Source organism: Psittacula echo (genome assembly GCF_963264785.1).
Source record: "Psittacula echo genome assembly, chromosome: 2".
Lineage (NCBI taxonomy): Eukaryota > Metazoa > Chordata > Aves > Psittaciformes > Psittacidae > Psittacula > Psittacula echo.
This window is the reverse complement of record NC_137737.1, coordinates 158504311-158519466: the sequence shown is the minus strand read 5'-3', so window position 1 is coordinate 158519466 and position 15156 is coordinate 158504311. Positions and strand designations below refer to the sequence as shown.

At 42.9% G+C, this 15156-nt stretch overlaps 1 protein-coding gene across 1 annotated transcript in view; it reads left to right on the top strand.

Moving 5' to 3' along the window:
* TSNARE1 (t-SNARE domain containing 1) overlaps nt 1-14883 on the top strand; it is a gene marked incomplete at its 3' end in the record, with an annotated part of 287380 nt that extends 272497 nt beyond the window's left edge. The window contains exons 10-12 of the mRNA XM_080609750.1: nt 7162-7329; nt 14041-14157; nt 14860-14883. Coding sequence (XP_080465876.1) covers nt 7162-7329; nt 14041-14157; nt 14860-14883 — 309 coding nt within the window. The remainder of the gene's footprint in view (nt 1-7161; nt 7330-14040; nt 14158-14859) is intronic.
* Nucleotides 14884-15156: the final 273 nt, after the last annotated feature.

Genomic DNA, 15156 nt, shown 5'->3' with positions numbered 1-15156 from the left:
TGGTGAGACACAGCTCTAAATCTCATTGAGTCTGCAAGGTTAGTTGCTCTGGGATGGTGGTTTGAGAATGATCACCTAATCCCTTTGATCTGCCTTCTTAACCTGGCTGTACATGGTAGATAGGCAGGACAAACTTTGTCCTGGACGGCTTGCAATGCCAACGTGCTATTACAGATGTATCAGGCACAGGCAGGCAGCGTTAACTACAGCAGTGTTCTGCACAGTGGCATTCCCTGTAAAGGATTTTATTGATCTGTAATGCAGGTACTCTGGCCTCGTTATTCTACATGCAATAAAACGTGAATCTCTAAGCCTGGGTGCTTGTGAGAATAGGATATCCTCATAAAGTCTAGCCTGGCTGTTTATATGTCTATACGTACTCTAAAGCAAGAGATAAACATCTCTACATTTGCATTTGCTTTGGAAGCCAGAGCCAAAATGTTACCCAAGGAGATGTGATAGTTTGAAGGAGGTGTGGGAGGTGTGTTGATGACTGCTTGAGCTGGCCATATCCGTGCTGGGGGTACAGAAGACTTCTGGAGATTGGAGAACAAACAGCAAGCTTCCTTGGTTTACTAACTGAGTCATAGAAGACCTCTAAAATACTCTGTTTTCATAGTGGCAGAAGGTTTCCTTGGAACAACCCGCAGTATATAGTACATAATTAGCTTATGTATTACTTCTTTTACCTGTGCTGATACAAACTTGGAGGCAACAGTGAGCTTGTGGGCTGTGCTGTGCACATCAAAAGCTGTCTCAAGTGTGTTACAGCCAAGTGATGATGAGGAAAGCTCCAGCTGCTTAAAATGTGCGTGTGAGTGAGTAGTCAGAAACAAAGGAACTTATGTTCCTTCTTATTCACCAGAAGTAGGTTTTCAGTCCAGTTAGGAGACCCACCTTTTGCATTTTGATGATATCAACAGCTCTGTCACATCCATCCTGAGATACTGCATTAGTATCCTCTTCCCATGTTTTCACACACAGTTGAACTGAAACCCTCCTCTGCAGGATACAACTCTTGATTGAAGGGGGAATGGCTTTAAACTGACGCAGGGTAGATGGTAGATTTAGATTAGACATTAGGAAGAAGTCCTTCACTGTGAGGGTGCTGAGGCAGTGGAACAAATTGCCCAGAGAAGGTGTGGATGCCCCATTACCGGCAGTGTTCAAGGCCAGATTGGACACAGGGGCTTGGAGCAACCTGCTCTGGTGGAAGGTGTCCCTTGCCCATGGCAAGGGGTTGGAACTGGATGAGCTTCAAGGTGCCTTCCAACCCAAACCATTGCATGATTCCATGATTCTATGGATGGAGATGGTGTATAAACAAGTCCACATTGTCTAATTTCAGGTACTGAGCTCAATAAAACCTTCTTTTCAAGTGATTTCAAGCTGAAATTGGAAGTACAAGTATGTGAATGTCTTCCTCAGCCCTTCATCCTCTCCTCCCTGTACTGTGTCATGCATCTGGTACACAGTGTATAAATCCAGTTCCAATGAATCCTTACTATTTACATCAACTTTCACAGTTCTTGTTGGAGAGACTGTGAGAGGCCCATCTTACTACAGCTGATATTGGGCACCTTTAACGTGTGATTTGTAAGTAACCTGAGCTGGAGGGAGCGTAGGAGCTGGTCTCCTTCTTTCTCTTTGTGGTCTAATTTTTTTCTACATCTTCAGGTTTTGATGAGGTGTGGAAAATAAATTTGCCTTTGAAATCACTGAATATTTCAATGGCAATGAGAGGAATCTCTCATCCATCTCCAGTCAATATTTCATGTCCTTAATTTCTGATAAGGGAACAATCTTGTAATGAGCCATCAGAAATGGCATCGTTAGAGAGGTAAAAGGGAGCTACAGGACTGAGACGGTACCAGCACCCGTCTCACTGCTACAGGAGTACCCTAACTCTCAGAGGATGAGCTGTGAAGGCTGGTTGAGGTTATATTAGAGTGGGTTCATGCTACATTTCTGCTTCTGGGTAGAATAAAGACCATATGGGAACTAGAAGAGAGGTCATTTCAGTCCCTTGCTTGGTGGTTTTATGTGACATGGGTTGTAAAACTTGTGATATTGCTGTGTACAAGGAGAAGAAACCGTGTGTGTTAAACGCTCCTCTTCTGTCCCTTCTAATATACAAAAGGAGAGTGAGGCAGGCACAGCGATGGGAGGGGGTCATCTTCGAAGGGGTTTCAGACCTGCATCTTCTGATACAAAGATTTTTACTGCTGGCAAAGTGCAGATACTGCAGAAGTTGTCACCATCCAGATAAAACCTTCTTTCTATCAGCAGCTGCTTATAGCATCTCCCCAGTGGTAGAATAAATCTGATAAAAAAATGTAGTTGTAAGCAGCAACGATTTTATCCTAGTGAATAGATTTCATCCAACAGAAAAGATGTGCTTGGCCATAATTTTTCAGATATGATGAATAACAGCGTAATATGACCCTCAGTCCTAAGGATTTAATTTTAAAGGAACTACCGAGCGTATCAGATAATACTCAGCTTTTTCTTACCTATCATTTTTTTTTCCACAGAGTTTAAGAAAAAAAAACAACTGCCACAGGCAAATTTCAACAAAAGAACAACTTCAAATACACCCAATTAACAATTTATGAAAGAAAATCCAAGCCAAAATTACACAGGGCAGAAAATTGGGCACTAAATCAAATGTAATGTGGAAATGTCTCTATAGGGAGTTATGGCCCCTTCCAGCGCATTGTCAAAAGGGGCTTTATCAGTGGGGGCTCAATGAGTGCCCTCCATCATATCTTTTCTTGCTAGAAATGCAATATTTTGTCATAGAATCATAGAATCATAGAATGGTTTGGGTTGGAAAGGACCTCAAGACCATCCAGTTCCAATCCCCTGCCATGAGCAGGGACACCTCACACTAAACCATGGCACCCAAGGCTCTGTCCAACCTGGCCTTGAACACTGCCGGAGATGGAGCATTTGCCACTTGTTTGGGCAACCTGTTCCCGTGTCACACAACCCTCACAGGGAAGAACTTTATCTCCAACCTGAACTTCCCCTGTTTCAGTTTGAACCCATCACCCCTTGTCCTATCACTCCAGTCCCTGATGAAGAGGCCCTCTCCAGCATCCCTGCGGGCCTCTTCAGACACTGGAAGCTGCTCTGAGGTCTCCACGCAGCTTCTCTTCTCCAGGCTGAACAGCCCCAACTTTCTCAGCCTGTCTCCATACAGGAGGTGCTCCAGCCCCTGATCATCCTTGTGGCCTCCTCTGGACTTTCTCCAGCAGCTCCATGTCCTCCTTATGTTGAGGACACCAGAACTGCACACAGTGCTGCAAGTGGGGTCTCCCGAGAGCAGAGTAGAGGGGCAGGATCACCTCCTTTGACCTGCTGGTCACACTTATTTCAGACATGGCAATGAGCACAACTTAGAATGAAGACCACTGATAAACCAACCTACGTGCAGTTCTCAGTCAGAAGTACTAAAAGCCATTAGATTTATTTACACTTTTGAATCTAAGATTTGTTCACTGTATCACAGCAATGAGAGTCTCTGTTGCATCAACAAACACAAAATCACTTTTAATTTGTTAGCACAGCCAGCTGCCATGCATATCCCAGTAGGTCATGGTGACTACATTTAATGTTAGCATGGAGCCATTCCTATGTCTGGGATGCAATTTCAGCCCCAATGCATCCCGTTGCTTCCTGATTTACTCATTCATTCAGCAGCCGTGGTTGGATTTTCTCAAAAGATATTAAGGATACAAAGAGGTAATTGCCTTCAGCAGCTCTGAAATTAACTTAAGCCACTACTTTGTTTAGAGAAAAACATCTGTGTCTAGACCATTATCTATTTAAACACATGAATAGCCGGCTTTTGTAAGAGACGACTGAGCAGTATCGCTTGCATTGCCCTATCTGTATTATGTGGGGTGGCGTGTTATCTACAGATACCAGGACCAACAATTGGGGAAGACTAGTAGAGCTGACACGGGCCAAGATCAAGCCTATTTGTGATACAACTGTAGTATTATATGGATTAATATAGTTAGAATGTTTGGTTGCTGTATTAGATGAAGTCTTGGGTGACTTGGTCTAGTATGAGGTGACGGGGGGTTGAAACTAGATGATCTCAAGGTCCTTTCCAACCCTAACTATTCTATGATTCTATTGCCATTTATCCTGTGCTCCCACATCAGAACAGAAAAGGAAACCTGTGAAAACATATATATTTATTATCTTCTACTGAAATGCATGTCTGCGTAAGAGAACGTGATTTTTAGTGTCTGTTCATGTGCATGTAGGTCCATGGCAGAGTGTCCTTGCTGTGACCGTAGTACAAGAATTCCATTAGATCACTGTTTTCCTGCACCTTCAAAGCACTAATACTCGAGCTCTTCCAGCCTCCTTGGCATTGTGCAGTATGACTGCCTCTGCATGTCTTAGTTATCCCACTGGTGAAGATGTGAGGACACTTCTGTCACTATAAATGAAGCATTAGAATACCCCAAGGGTTTTTTTTCGCTTGAATCCATTAAGTCATGCTTTTGGCACTGAACCACTCTACCAGATAAGTTAGTGTCCAAGGCACGTAATAATTAGTGAATAAAACACCCCCAGAGTATCTTAAACCTATTAAAATGTGTCTTTTAAAGTATAAATGAGTTTTTAACCTCATTTTGAATGATGATTTTCTTCCTGTAACACACCCTTTCTCTGCAGATAACAGATCCCAGGGAAGCAGAGGATAAAACAAAGGCACACATTAGTGTCAAAGATTTTAATCTTCTGTTTGTATTTGTGAAAGATACTTGACTCTTTGCTGCCAATTTTCTGTATGACTCTTGTCTTCTTCCATCACCCCACTTCTTTCATCACATTGTGTGATGTTTGTCGCCTGCAACTAGATGATGCTGATAGTAAAGAATTAAGTTCATAAAGCAAAGTCTAGGTTTAGGCAACTGCAAAAGTTCCTTAGTTTCTAAATGCAGAAATGATGCACTTATTAAAGGCTCAAAGAAGATCTAAAGAGTTAAATCAATGTTTCCAGATGGGTGATACCCTTCAAAATCTGGCCAACTGGAGTGTCTAAATGTGATCTCAAGAGTTAAATATTGCCCATTTTCTCTATGCCTTCACAGTTCCTCCAAGGCAGATCTCTAAGCAAACAAGCAAGAAGCAGAACTCATTATAAGTGACTCTTTTTCTCTCATTCCCTTGCCTTGTTCATGCTTGCTTGGTTGGGCTTCTCATTCTTGCCATGGTGATTTGGCGTTGTTTCTACTGTGACTTCCACTCAAGTGATAGAATCATAGAATAGTTTGGGTTGGAAAGGACCTTAAGATCATCCAGTTCCAAACCCCTTCCATGGGCAGGAATGCCTCAAATTAGACCATGTCATCCAAGGCTCTGTCCAACCTGGCCTTCAACACTGCCAGGCATGGAGCATTCACTGCTTCTTTGGGCAGCCTGTGCCAGTGCCTCACCACCCTCACGGGGAAAAACTTCTGGTCTCCAACCTGAACTTCCCCTGTTTCAGTCTGAAAACATCACCCCTTGTCCTATCACTGCAGTCCCTGATGAAGAGTCCCTCTCCACCATCCTTGTAGCCCCCTTCAGACACTGGAAGCTGCTCTGAGGTCTCCACACAGCTTCTCTTCTCCAGGCTCAACAGCCCCAACTTTCTCAGCCTGTCTCCATACAGGAGGTGCTCCAGCCCCTGAGCATCCTCGTGGCCTCCTCTGGACTTGCTTCAACAGCTCCGTGTCCTTCTTATGTTGAGAACACCAGAACTGTACACAGTGCTCCAAGTGGAGTCCTCCCAATCCTTTCAGTTCCCCACTCCTTCCAGCAAGCTGTCCCATGGCCTTGCTTCCTATTCACTGGGTGGGAACTGAGAGCATTTCATGTCATAGAACCATGGAATAGTTAGGGTTGGAAAGGACCTTAAGATCATCTAGTTGAAAACTGAACCACAGCAAAGGCCGTTATTTCTCAAGCACAACGCATTGCAAAGCTCCAGTGTTTGTGCTTCAGATTAGTTCAGATTCATAGAACAGAACAGCTTGTTTTCTCCTGTAGCTTTCCAAGGCTTTGGGGACATTCAGGTCGAGAATGTGCTGTAGTCACTGCCATTTCTTCTTTCAAGTTCAGAGTGTCAGAATCACTTGGATTGCTTTTTTGTTGTAACTTCTGATTAGGAGTCAAAGCTCAGCTCAAGGCCGGTTTAAAGGACTATGTGTATTGTTTGAAGTGACATACTCATGCTGCTGTAGGGTTGGAGTCTTCAGCAATGACTATAAAGCTCAGCCTCCTGATTCTCCAAACCATCCTTGTGCCAGTTCATTCTGAATCCAGTCAGAACACCTCTACTGGCACAGAAACCAAAGGCTGGGAGGAGAAGACCTTGTTAGATCTCTGCCCTACCTGCAGTATAGATGCAGCTGCATCACGAGCAGGCTCTTAAAATCAGGTTCTGAATGCAAGCACAGCTCCCAAAGGCAGTGTAAACTTCTAACTACCTAGAAAATGGCATCTGATGTGCCAGCAAAATCAGGTCAACTCTACACAGTGCAGACTGTGAGCCTGTGTGTTGCTTAAACTGATGACTCTGCAGTCACATTACTCTCATGATTTCCCCTTATTTTAGCCGTATTTAGTTTATCTCATATTATGTATTTGGTATATCTCATAAATAGACAAGATAGGATCGTTTGTTATGTTGAATGTTGCAAGCTGCATCGCAGTCTCCAAGACAAATGCATAGGCTTTCTGTCTGCCTGAGCAAGTATCTAATTCAGGAAGAATTTGCAGGAAAGCCAACAAAATAGATACGTCATTTTTCTGATGCACGTTAATGTTATGTTCTGTCAGAACTGCTGGAAAGTTCAAGTGGGATGCTGGGGCTCAAATGTAGATCAGGAGATCTGGCTTCAGGTCCTAAAGATTCCTTCAGGACTTAATGTGTGTTTCCTCTCATAGAACTTACTCATCTTCACCTTTTCTCCATTGTTTATACACTCCATATTATTTTATATATATATATTATAAAAATGTATATTGTTAAAACATATATTATTATAATATGAATCTGTTGCATTCATATTATATTTTCCCATAAGAGCACTATGTAAAACTGAACACCACTTACACATCCTTTTCTTTCTTTCCATCCTCCCATCTCAGCAGAGCCCTAGGACCCCCTTCTCTGACCTCCGTGATGATGAGAAGATCTTTAATGGAGGAGAAGGCATGTGGCAGAACCAGTACCAGGACAAAGCCTTGCTTTCAGAAATCACAGAGGAGGATCTGGAGGCCATCCGCCAGCGGGAAGAGGCCATTCAGCAGATTGAGGTCAGTCACTTCTCCCATCATGGGCTTTTGAGGTGGAAGTGGAGATTCCTTGTGGTGTGTGCTCAACATGATAGAAGAAATGGTGATTTACAGTGCTTCCAGTACAGTATCACTGGAAATGGGAGAGATTATCAAGCGTTTCTAAACATGGAAATCAGTGGCAGAAGGAAGAATTAGAAATCCATATGACCCATAATGAAAACGTCAAGAATGAATTCATGTTCATGGACTAATGCTGTATGGAGCGAGTCTTCCATTACAAAGTCTGCGATGAGGTAGTTTAGTTGAGCTTGGCTCTGCAGCAAAACAGCTTTCTTAGTGCGTGCAAACTTGAAACTGGAATTTGTCGCAGACAGAAAATCTTCAGCTTTAACATAAAAGAGGATAATAGGTAAAGGAAAGGAAATAACTTGTTAATTTTTTCAAGTAATTCAATGTTTTTGCTTTATCAAAGTATTTAGCTGTTCTTAATGTAGTTAAAAGAAGACATACTATTTTTATTCCTTTTTTTTTGGATGCACTATAAATAAAAGATGAAAAAAAGGAACAAAGAGAGGCCTGAATAAGTTAAACATCCCACATCTGTCTTTTTATACTTCTCTTTTTATGCTTTTGGGAAACTCTTGTCCTTAAATTGGAGGAATAAATGAATAAACCCAGAACACATTAAACCTTTCTAATTTGTGTGCTTTTACAGGCCTAAACTCAAGATGAACCAACGAAAAAAGGGCTTCAGAATAATCAGAACATTTAATTAAGGGCTATACTTTGTCCTTTAATTGGATTGAGCTAATTTTATCAGGATAGATTTTGGTTGCGGTATAGCGGGAGTTGTGATTGAGTTACCAGTGCAAAAAGGGGATAAACGTTCCTGCTGGAGACTGGTGTTTTGAGGCTGTGACCTCTGTTTGCAGACAGTGAGAGCTACATATGATTCACACAGTAAGTAAGAAATGTTGATGATGGTTTCACAGGAGCAGGTCGAGGTTAGTGTATATCTAATTTCTGTTGTGGTTTGCTGAATAGAGATGATTGAGCTTTGTGGACTTGCATGCATCACTAGGGATGAAATTGTTATATTCTCACACTGAGTATCCTTGGATGTGAATTGTCCTTTCATATTGAGGATCCTCTTTGCATCCACCAGGACAAACTCTAGGGAATTTTGTTGCCGGAAAATGCATGCTTTGGGGTGTTCCTGCCTTTTGATGTTCAAGAAGGATGGTAGCAAAGGTGTTTTTGGACAGAGCCTTGTGCGGTATGGTTTAGTGTATGGTGTCCCTGCCCATGGCAGGGGGTTGGAACTGGATGTTCTTAAGGTCCTTTCTACCCTAACTATTCTGTGATTCTATGATTCTGTTTCTGAAATGGTGTTGTGGACACAAAAGATACTGTTATAATCCTTTTGCCTGAAGTATATTCACTGCCTTTTTCTTTCCATCTTTATGTTGCCTCCTCCTGTGCTGCCCAAAAAACACACTGCATTGAGTGTTTGCCCATTAGATAGAGGAGAATTACAAACCCCAACCCATCCTCAAGCACGCCAGCTTTGGAAGAACAGGAGATGCAGTTGTGTCTCCTTAGAGGAATCCTTAGTTTCCTGCTTAAATCCCATTTCTGTGTCAAAATTTGATATCTCTGCATTGAGCCGCATTGGACCACGTGGCCATGGTGGGATACTTCAGGCAGTTTAAGTCAATCCAGTCCCAGCCCTACTTATTCTAAGTTCAGCAAGCTGGTCTAGTGTGAGGCATCCCTGCCCACAGTAGGGGGTTGGAACTGGATAAGCTTAAAGTCCTTTCCAGCCCAAACCAGTCTGCTATTCTATGTTTGTGCAGTTTGCTTATCTATTGATATGGCAGATCCGTCATACCTTTCTGCCTAATATGAATTTACCTCTGAGTAACTTATTCAGCTTCTGGAGTTAATACTTATTCAAATTAAGCAGTTAATGCTTTCTGCTTCCTAACAATGTGGGTGCTTTCATATTACCTATTTTACCCCCATCTTCTGCATCTATTTTGCTTTGCTGTCCAAGATCCAAGCTCACCCTGTAAGGAGAACTGCATTCCACTAGCATTATTCCAAATGTAGCTTAAACGTTTCTCCTCAGAAGCAAAGCATTTAGGACTAATAGCTTTTCATTTAACATGTCCTTTGAAAGAAATATAATGAAAATGGTATGGACTGTGTGTTACTTCTCCCCACTTGTATTTGAATGAGCGAACAGTGCTTTTAAATAGTTTTCACTGGGGCTTGTTTTTCTGATGATGACCCACATAGAATCATAGAATGGTTTGGGTTGGAAAGGACCTTAAGATCATCCTGTTCCAGCCCCTTGCCATGGGCAGGGATTCCTCACACTAGACCATTTCACCCAAGACTCCGTCCAACCTGGCCTTGAACACTGCCAGGGATGGAGCATTCACAGCTTCTCTGGGCAACCCATTCCAGTGCCTCACCACCTTCACAGTAAAGAACTTCTTCCTTATATCCAACCTGAACTTCTGCTGTACTTAACATGTTTCTTATGAGAGGACTCACCTTCCATATTAAAACTTCCCTGATTTCGTTAGGAGCTGCGGGTATACAAAGAAGGGACCCACTGAGCTCATAGTCACCCTTACAACGTTTCCCCATATATGTTCTCAAAACCAACAAATAGCCAAGAGGTTTAATAGGAAATATTATTCGATTCAAACACAGCTAATAAACTAAATTTATTGCCAAATTGATGTATGGCATTTGTTCTCCTTTGGGGATCAGAATGAAGAATAGAGCTGTGCAAACATCTCTTATGCAAGTGGATTGGTCTTGCTGCATATCTAGCACCAGAAACATATCAGTCTTGAGGAGCACAGACGAGGTCACAGGAGCACTGCTGGAACATCACATCTCCTGAGCCACACTGATTAGCACTCAGCTTTGAAGAAAATCATGGTGATGGTACCAGTAATGAGGCTGTTTTCTTTTAACATTGAATCTGCCCTTTTTGCAAGAACAGATATAAAACCTTTTTCATTGCTAAAGAAATGAGGGAATAAATTCTCTTCCCGTATTGTGTCCTGAAAAACAGATATAAACTTGTGCCCGTAATAGACACCTTCTTAATGTCCCAGTGACTCTCTCCCTTTTGTGTGTTTTCCACCTCTCCAGAATCTCTTCAGAGGTTCAGGTTAATGGGGCATTGTTCTCTGTCATGAACATCCCTTCAGGGCACTTTTCAGCTTCCACCTAGAAAGAAAACAGCCATGTCAACAGTTCAGCTGGCTGTTCATTTCATTTCAATGTGCTGCTTTTGCTATTGCTTGCTGATTAAAAATAGACAAGTCTCCGATGGAGATGTCTCGCCAAAACCTCACATTTTGGATAAAGATCTTTATTCCTTGGAAATGTCAAAATCTGGTAGGGCACGGCAGCCTTGACACAAGCGTTATGTCTTAAAATATTGCTTTGAACTGTTACATAAAACCTATTTTAACTTCAACTGTATTGGCAGTGAATAATAGATGCCATAACAACTTTATATATAGCCCTGTAAAAATGTGCCGTCGGAAATACATGAGCTGAACTGTAATGTGCATTGTCAGTGCTCAGTGCTGGCACGAGCTCTGTCATAGCAAATATATGTAATTTAGCATCTCGCGCCTTTCATTGGCACCTGTGGTCATGTGAAAAATGGAATTAGATAAAGCTTTGAGAAGAAATTGATAACCATGGAATGGGGAACATCAAAATTTCATCTGCTGACTGGAAAGACCTATGATAAAAAGATGCAAAAATGCCATGTTCATTCAGAAAGCCTCTAGTGAGCCTCCCCACATGGACAGATACTCCAAAAGTGATGAGAAAGGAAGATAGGATCATAGAATCATAGAATCATAGAATAGTTAGGGTTGGAAAGGACCTTAAGATCATCCAGTTCCAACCCCCCTGCCACGGGTAGGGACACCCCACACTAAACCATGGCACCCAAGGCCTCATCCAACCTGGCCTTGAACACTGCCGAGGATGGAGCATTCACAACCTCCCTGGGCAACCCATTCCAGTGCCTCACCACCCTCTCAGTAAAGAGTTTCTTAGATCCAATCTAAACTTCCCCTGTTTCAGTCTGAACCCGTCACCCCTTGTCCTATGGCTACAGTCCCTAATGAGGAGTCCCTCTCCAGCAGCCTTGTAGCTTGAAGGAGAATTGGGTAGGGTGTAGCAAGAGGCATGAAGTAATAACTTTTATGTTTAGGAAAGTGTGTTCCCTCTGGATCGGCATTGAGAGATGTTGATGTTGATTCCCTCTCTGATTTGAAGAGAAGTGATAGCTGCCAGCCTCCACGCCTGTCAGTCAAGCATTTGTAAGTAGACAAGATGAAATACAATAAGAATAAACCAAAAAAAAGGCCCCACAGAGCCTGTTCGTTAGTTTAAACGTGTTCCTTGTTTGCTCACTACTACCTGTCATCTCTTGCTGAGGGGTATTTTGGGTAAAACCTCACTGATGCTAGCGGTTTAGGTTTAATGCAAGCTATTTTAGATCTTTCATCAGCTTCAGTAGCCCAGGGTTTTGACTTAGGAGGGCTCTGTTTGCCTTTTCACAGAGACTTTTTGACTCAGAGTAATGTATAAATAACACAAAATCATGACAAGCACCCTAAGTGAAAGATCTGGTGCAGCGTTGAGTGTCAAACAGCTCTGTTTTCATGGCAGCGTGGTGGAGCCTCATTATGAGGAGTGGGGAGTGAGGTTGACATGGCCAACAGTGGGACTCGGTATTGGGTTGTTGCCTAAAGAATCTGCTCCAGTATTTTGGCCAGTCTAATTTAAAATGACCCAAGCTATAGGACTGCCACCATTTGTTTCAGGAGACTATTTCACGGTCCAGCAGGCTTCAGTGTTGATGAAATGCTTCCCTCTGTTCTTGCTAAAGATCCCTTTCTGATTCTCAGCTTTTCACACTTAGTGAAACTCTACTGGACCGTGCAAATAATTCTTCTTCCCCTTTGGCTTTTAAACTCCTCAAATGCTAACAGTTACCCTCCTCTTCACAAGTCAGTCTCTTGCTTTTCAGTCACTTCAGTGTTCTATTCTCAATGACTTCCCATTTGTTAGTTCTTTCTCCTACAGCAGGAGACTGTGTATAGGATCTTGATGTACCAAAGCTGAACAGAAAAAGTAGAATTCATCTATTTATATATACATTGGGTTTTATATATAATAGATATTTATTTTAAATATTATAAATATAGAATAGTGCCTTTTCTTTAGAATAAAGGCATTCTGTTCTATACCTGTATAAAAATCCCCATGGACCCAATTCAGAGGTTACAAGTGCTAATGGAGTATTTCTAGGTAATCTCTGCCTTAGTAAATTAAACAGTACCAAGGACACTAGAACTGACTCATTACACTTCTAAATTGTTAGAGGATATCCTGGCACACTTTTGACCTAGGTTAGACAGTGCTTGCCCAAATATTGACACAGTTTGAGAGTTAACATGTTCGTCATAAGGAGATTTAATGCAGCTACCCTGCTCAGACGGTGAGGGGACTTACTGATGTGAATGCAATGAAGTCTGAAGTCCACACCTGCAGTATCCATGCCTAAGAACAGACATCTTTCATGTCCTTGTATAGCCGCTGCCCTATTGATTTGATGATTTCATCACAAAAACTCCTTTTGCTCCACTGAGGTGTCCCTGCCCATGGCTATGTGATCTTAAGGTCCTTTCCAACCCAAACCATTCTGTAATTCTATGACATATAGGGAAGAGAAGTAAGGGAAATTAAGAGTAAATTCTGTTGGGATCCATGCAAGCCTGAGGGCAGAATAAGGAATATGTGAGAATAACAGCTGGCCTCTTTGAAAATGTAGAGGAGCCTTAGCAAAAGAGAACAAAAGGCAGTCTATCCCAGCAGACTCATGCAGTGCCCATTACTGTGCATACTGATTTGCCCATGCCTTCCCTCTCTATCCCTTTGTGGCCTCCATAACTTATGCATTGCTCCAAAACACAGTTCACAGTTACGTGCCTTCACGTCAAAACCCTTCATAGACTGAAAACCTGCCATTGTCGTGCCAGTCAGCACTGAAAGGTTTTAATCATTTATTAGTTGGAGTTTCAGAGGCTCTGCCCTGAATGGGACAGTTCTGCGCTGCTGTTATCAGTGTCATTTTGACTCATTCCCTGTTTCACTCCAGGTGATGCTCTCTCAAGCGTTGTCATTAAACACGAGCTGGTTGACTGTGGAGCAATTCTGCTTAAGGTGTTTCTATTCAAATGTTTTGGCTTTGATGAGAAAGGCAGTTTTAGAATCATAGAATTAAATTAAATAATCATTTAGGTAGGAAGTAACATCACTGAGTCCAACCATTATCCTAATAGTACCGAGTCTACCACTAAACTATATTCCTAGGTGTCTTTTCAATACCTACAGGGATGGTGACTCAACCACTGCCCTGGGCAGCCTGTTCCAATGTTTGACAACCATTTGGTGACAATTTTTTTCCACATATGCAATCTAAACCTGCCCTGGTGCAGCTTGAGGCCGGTTCCTCTTGTCCCATCCCTTGTTCCTTGGGAGCAGAGCCCAGCCCCTCCTGGCTCCCTCCTCCTGTCAGGCACTTGTAGGGAGCGATCAGGTCCCCCCTGAGCCTTCTCTTCTCCAGACTGAACCCCCCAGGTCCCTCAGCCGTTCCCCATCACCCTTGGGCTCCAGGCCCTGCACCAGCTCCACTGCCCTTCTTTGGCCCTGCTCCAGTACCTCAATGTCTCTCTTGTAGTGAAGGGCCCAGAACCAAAGACAGGATTCAAGGTGCAGCCTCACCAGTACCAGGTACAGGGGGACAGTCACTGCCCTGGCTCTCCTGCCACACTGATGCTGGTACAGGCCAGGATGCTGGTGGCCTTCTTGGGCACACTGCTGGCCCGTGTTTTGGTGGGAATCACAAGTTGTGCTCCTATATTGTGTTTCAGTTCACTTCTCAGAGCGCTCTCAAAGCTCACAAATTAAATTCATGTGGGATGAAACTCCTGTAAAAGATGTACTGCAAGTTTCTACCTTATGTACCCTGGCCAATGACAGACATTCAGTCCATAGGAACAGGCTGGAGGTAGTGTGAAGTAAAACCCTTATGGATACTTTGGATATTGGTCCCCAATACTAGCTGTTTTTCTCTGTTCATCCGTACCTGCTGGTCTGCAGTACTTGCTGGTGCAGGTACAGACTTAGTTCTTTTCAGGACAACTGAGTGTTAATCTGCTTCTTGGTCTTCTCCAGAAAGGCAATGTGATTACACATGACCTTAAACTCTGCTTTTTCCATCCAGAATGGTTTCCAGTGCTGCTTGAAATACCATATACTCTTTTTATAGTGTCCTAGAGCCCAGAACATCGTTATGCTAGAGGATTTTCACCATCATAATGTAAGAAAATTGCTTCAACAAGCTGACTCCCATGGTACCTCCCATCTCACACAGAGAAAACCAATATAAGGTGGCTGAATGTCTAAGACTTCCATGTTTCTGTGTATCTGCAGCAGGCTGTGCTGCTACAGCAGTAAGCAACTCAGGTGAGTTGATCAGGCACTGGAACAGGCTGCCCAGGGCAGTGGTGGAATCACCATCCCTGGAAGTGTTCCCGAACTGTGTAGATGAGGCCCTCAGTGACATGGGTTAGGGTGGCCTTGGCAGTGCTGGGTAAAGGTTGGACCTGATGATCTTAAAGGTCTTTTCCAACCTGATTGATTCTATGATTCTAAAGGGATATCACATGAAACCCAGAGGAGATCCAAGTAAAGTGAATCCTAGTGAGTTCAGCTGGCATTGCACAGTAT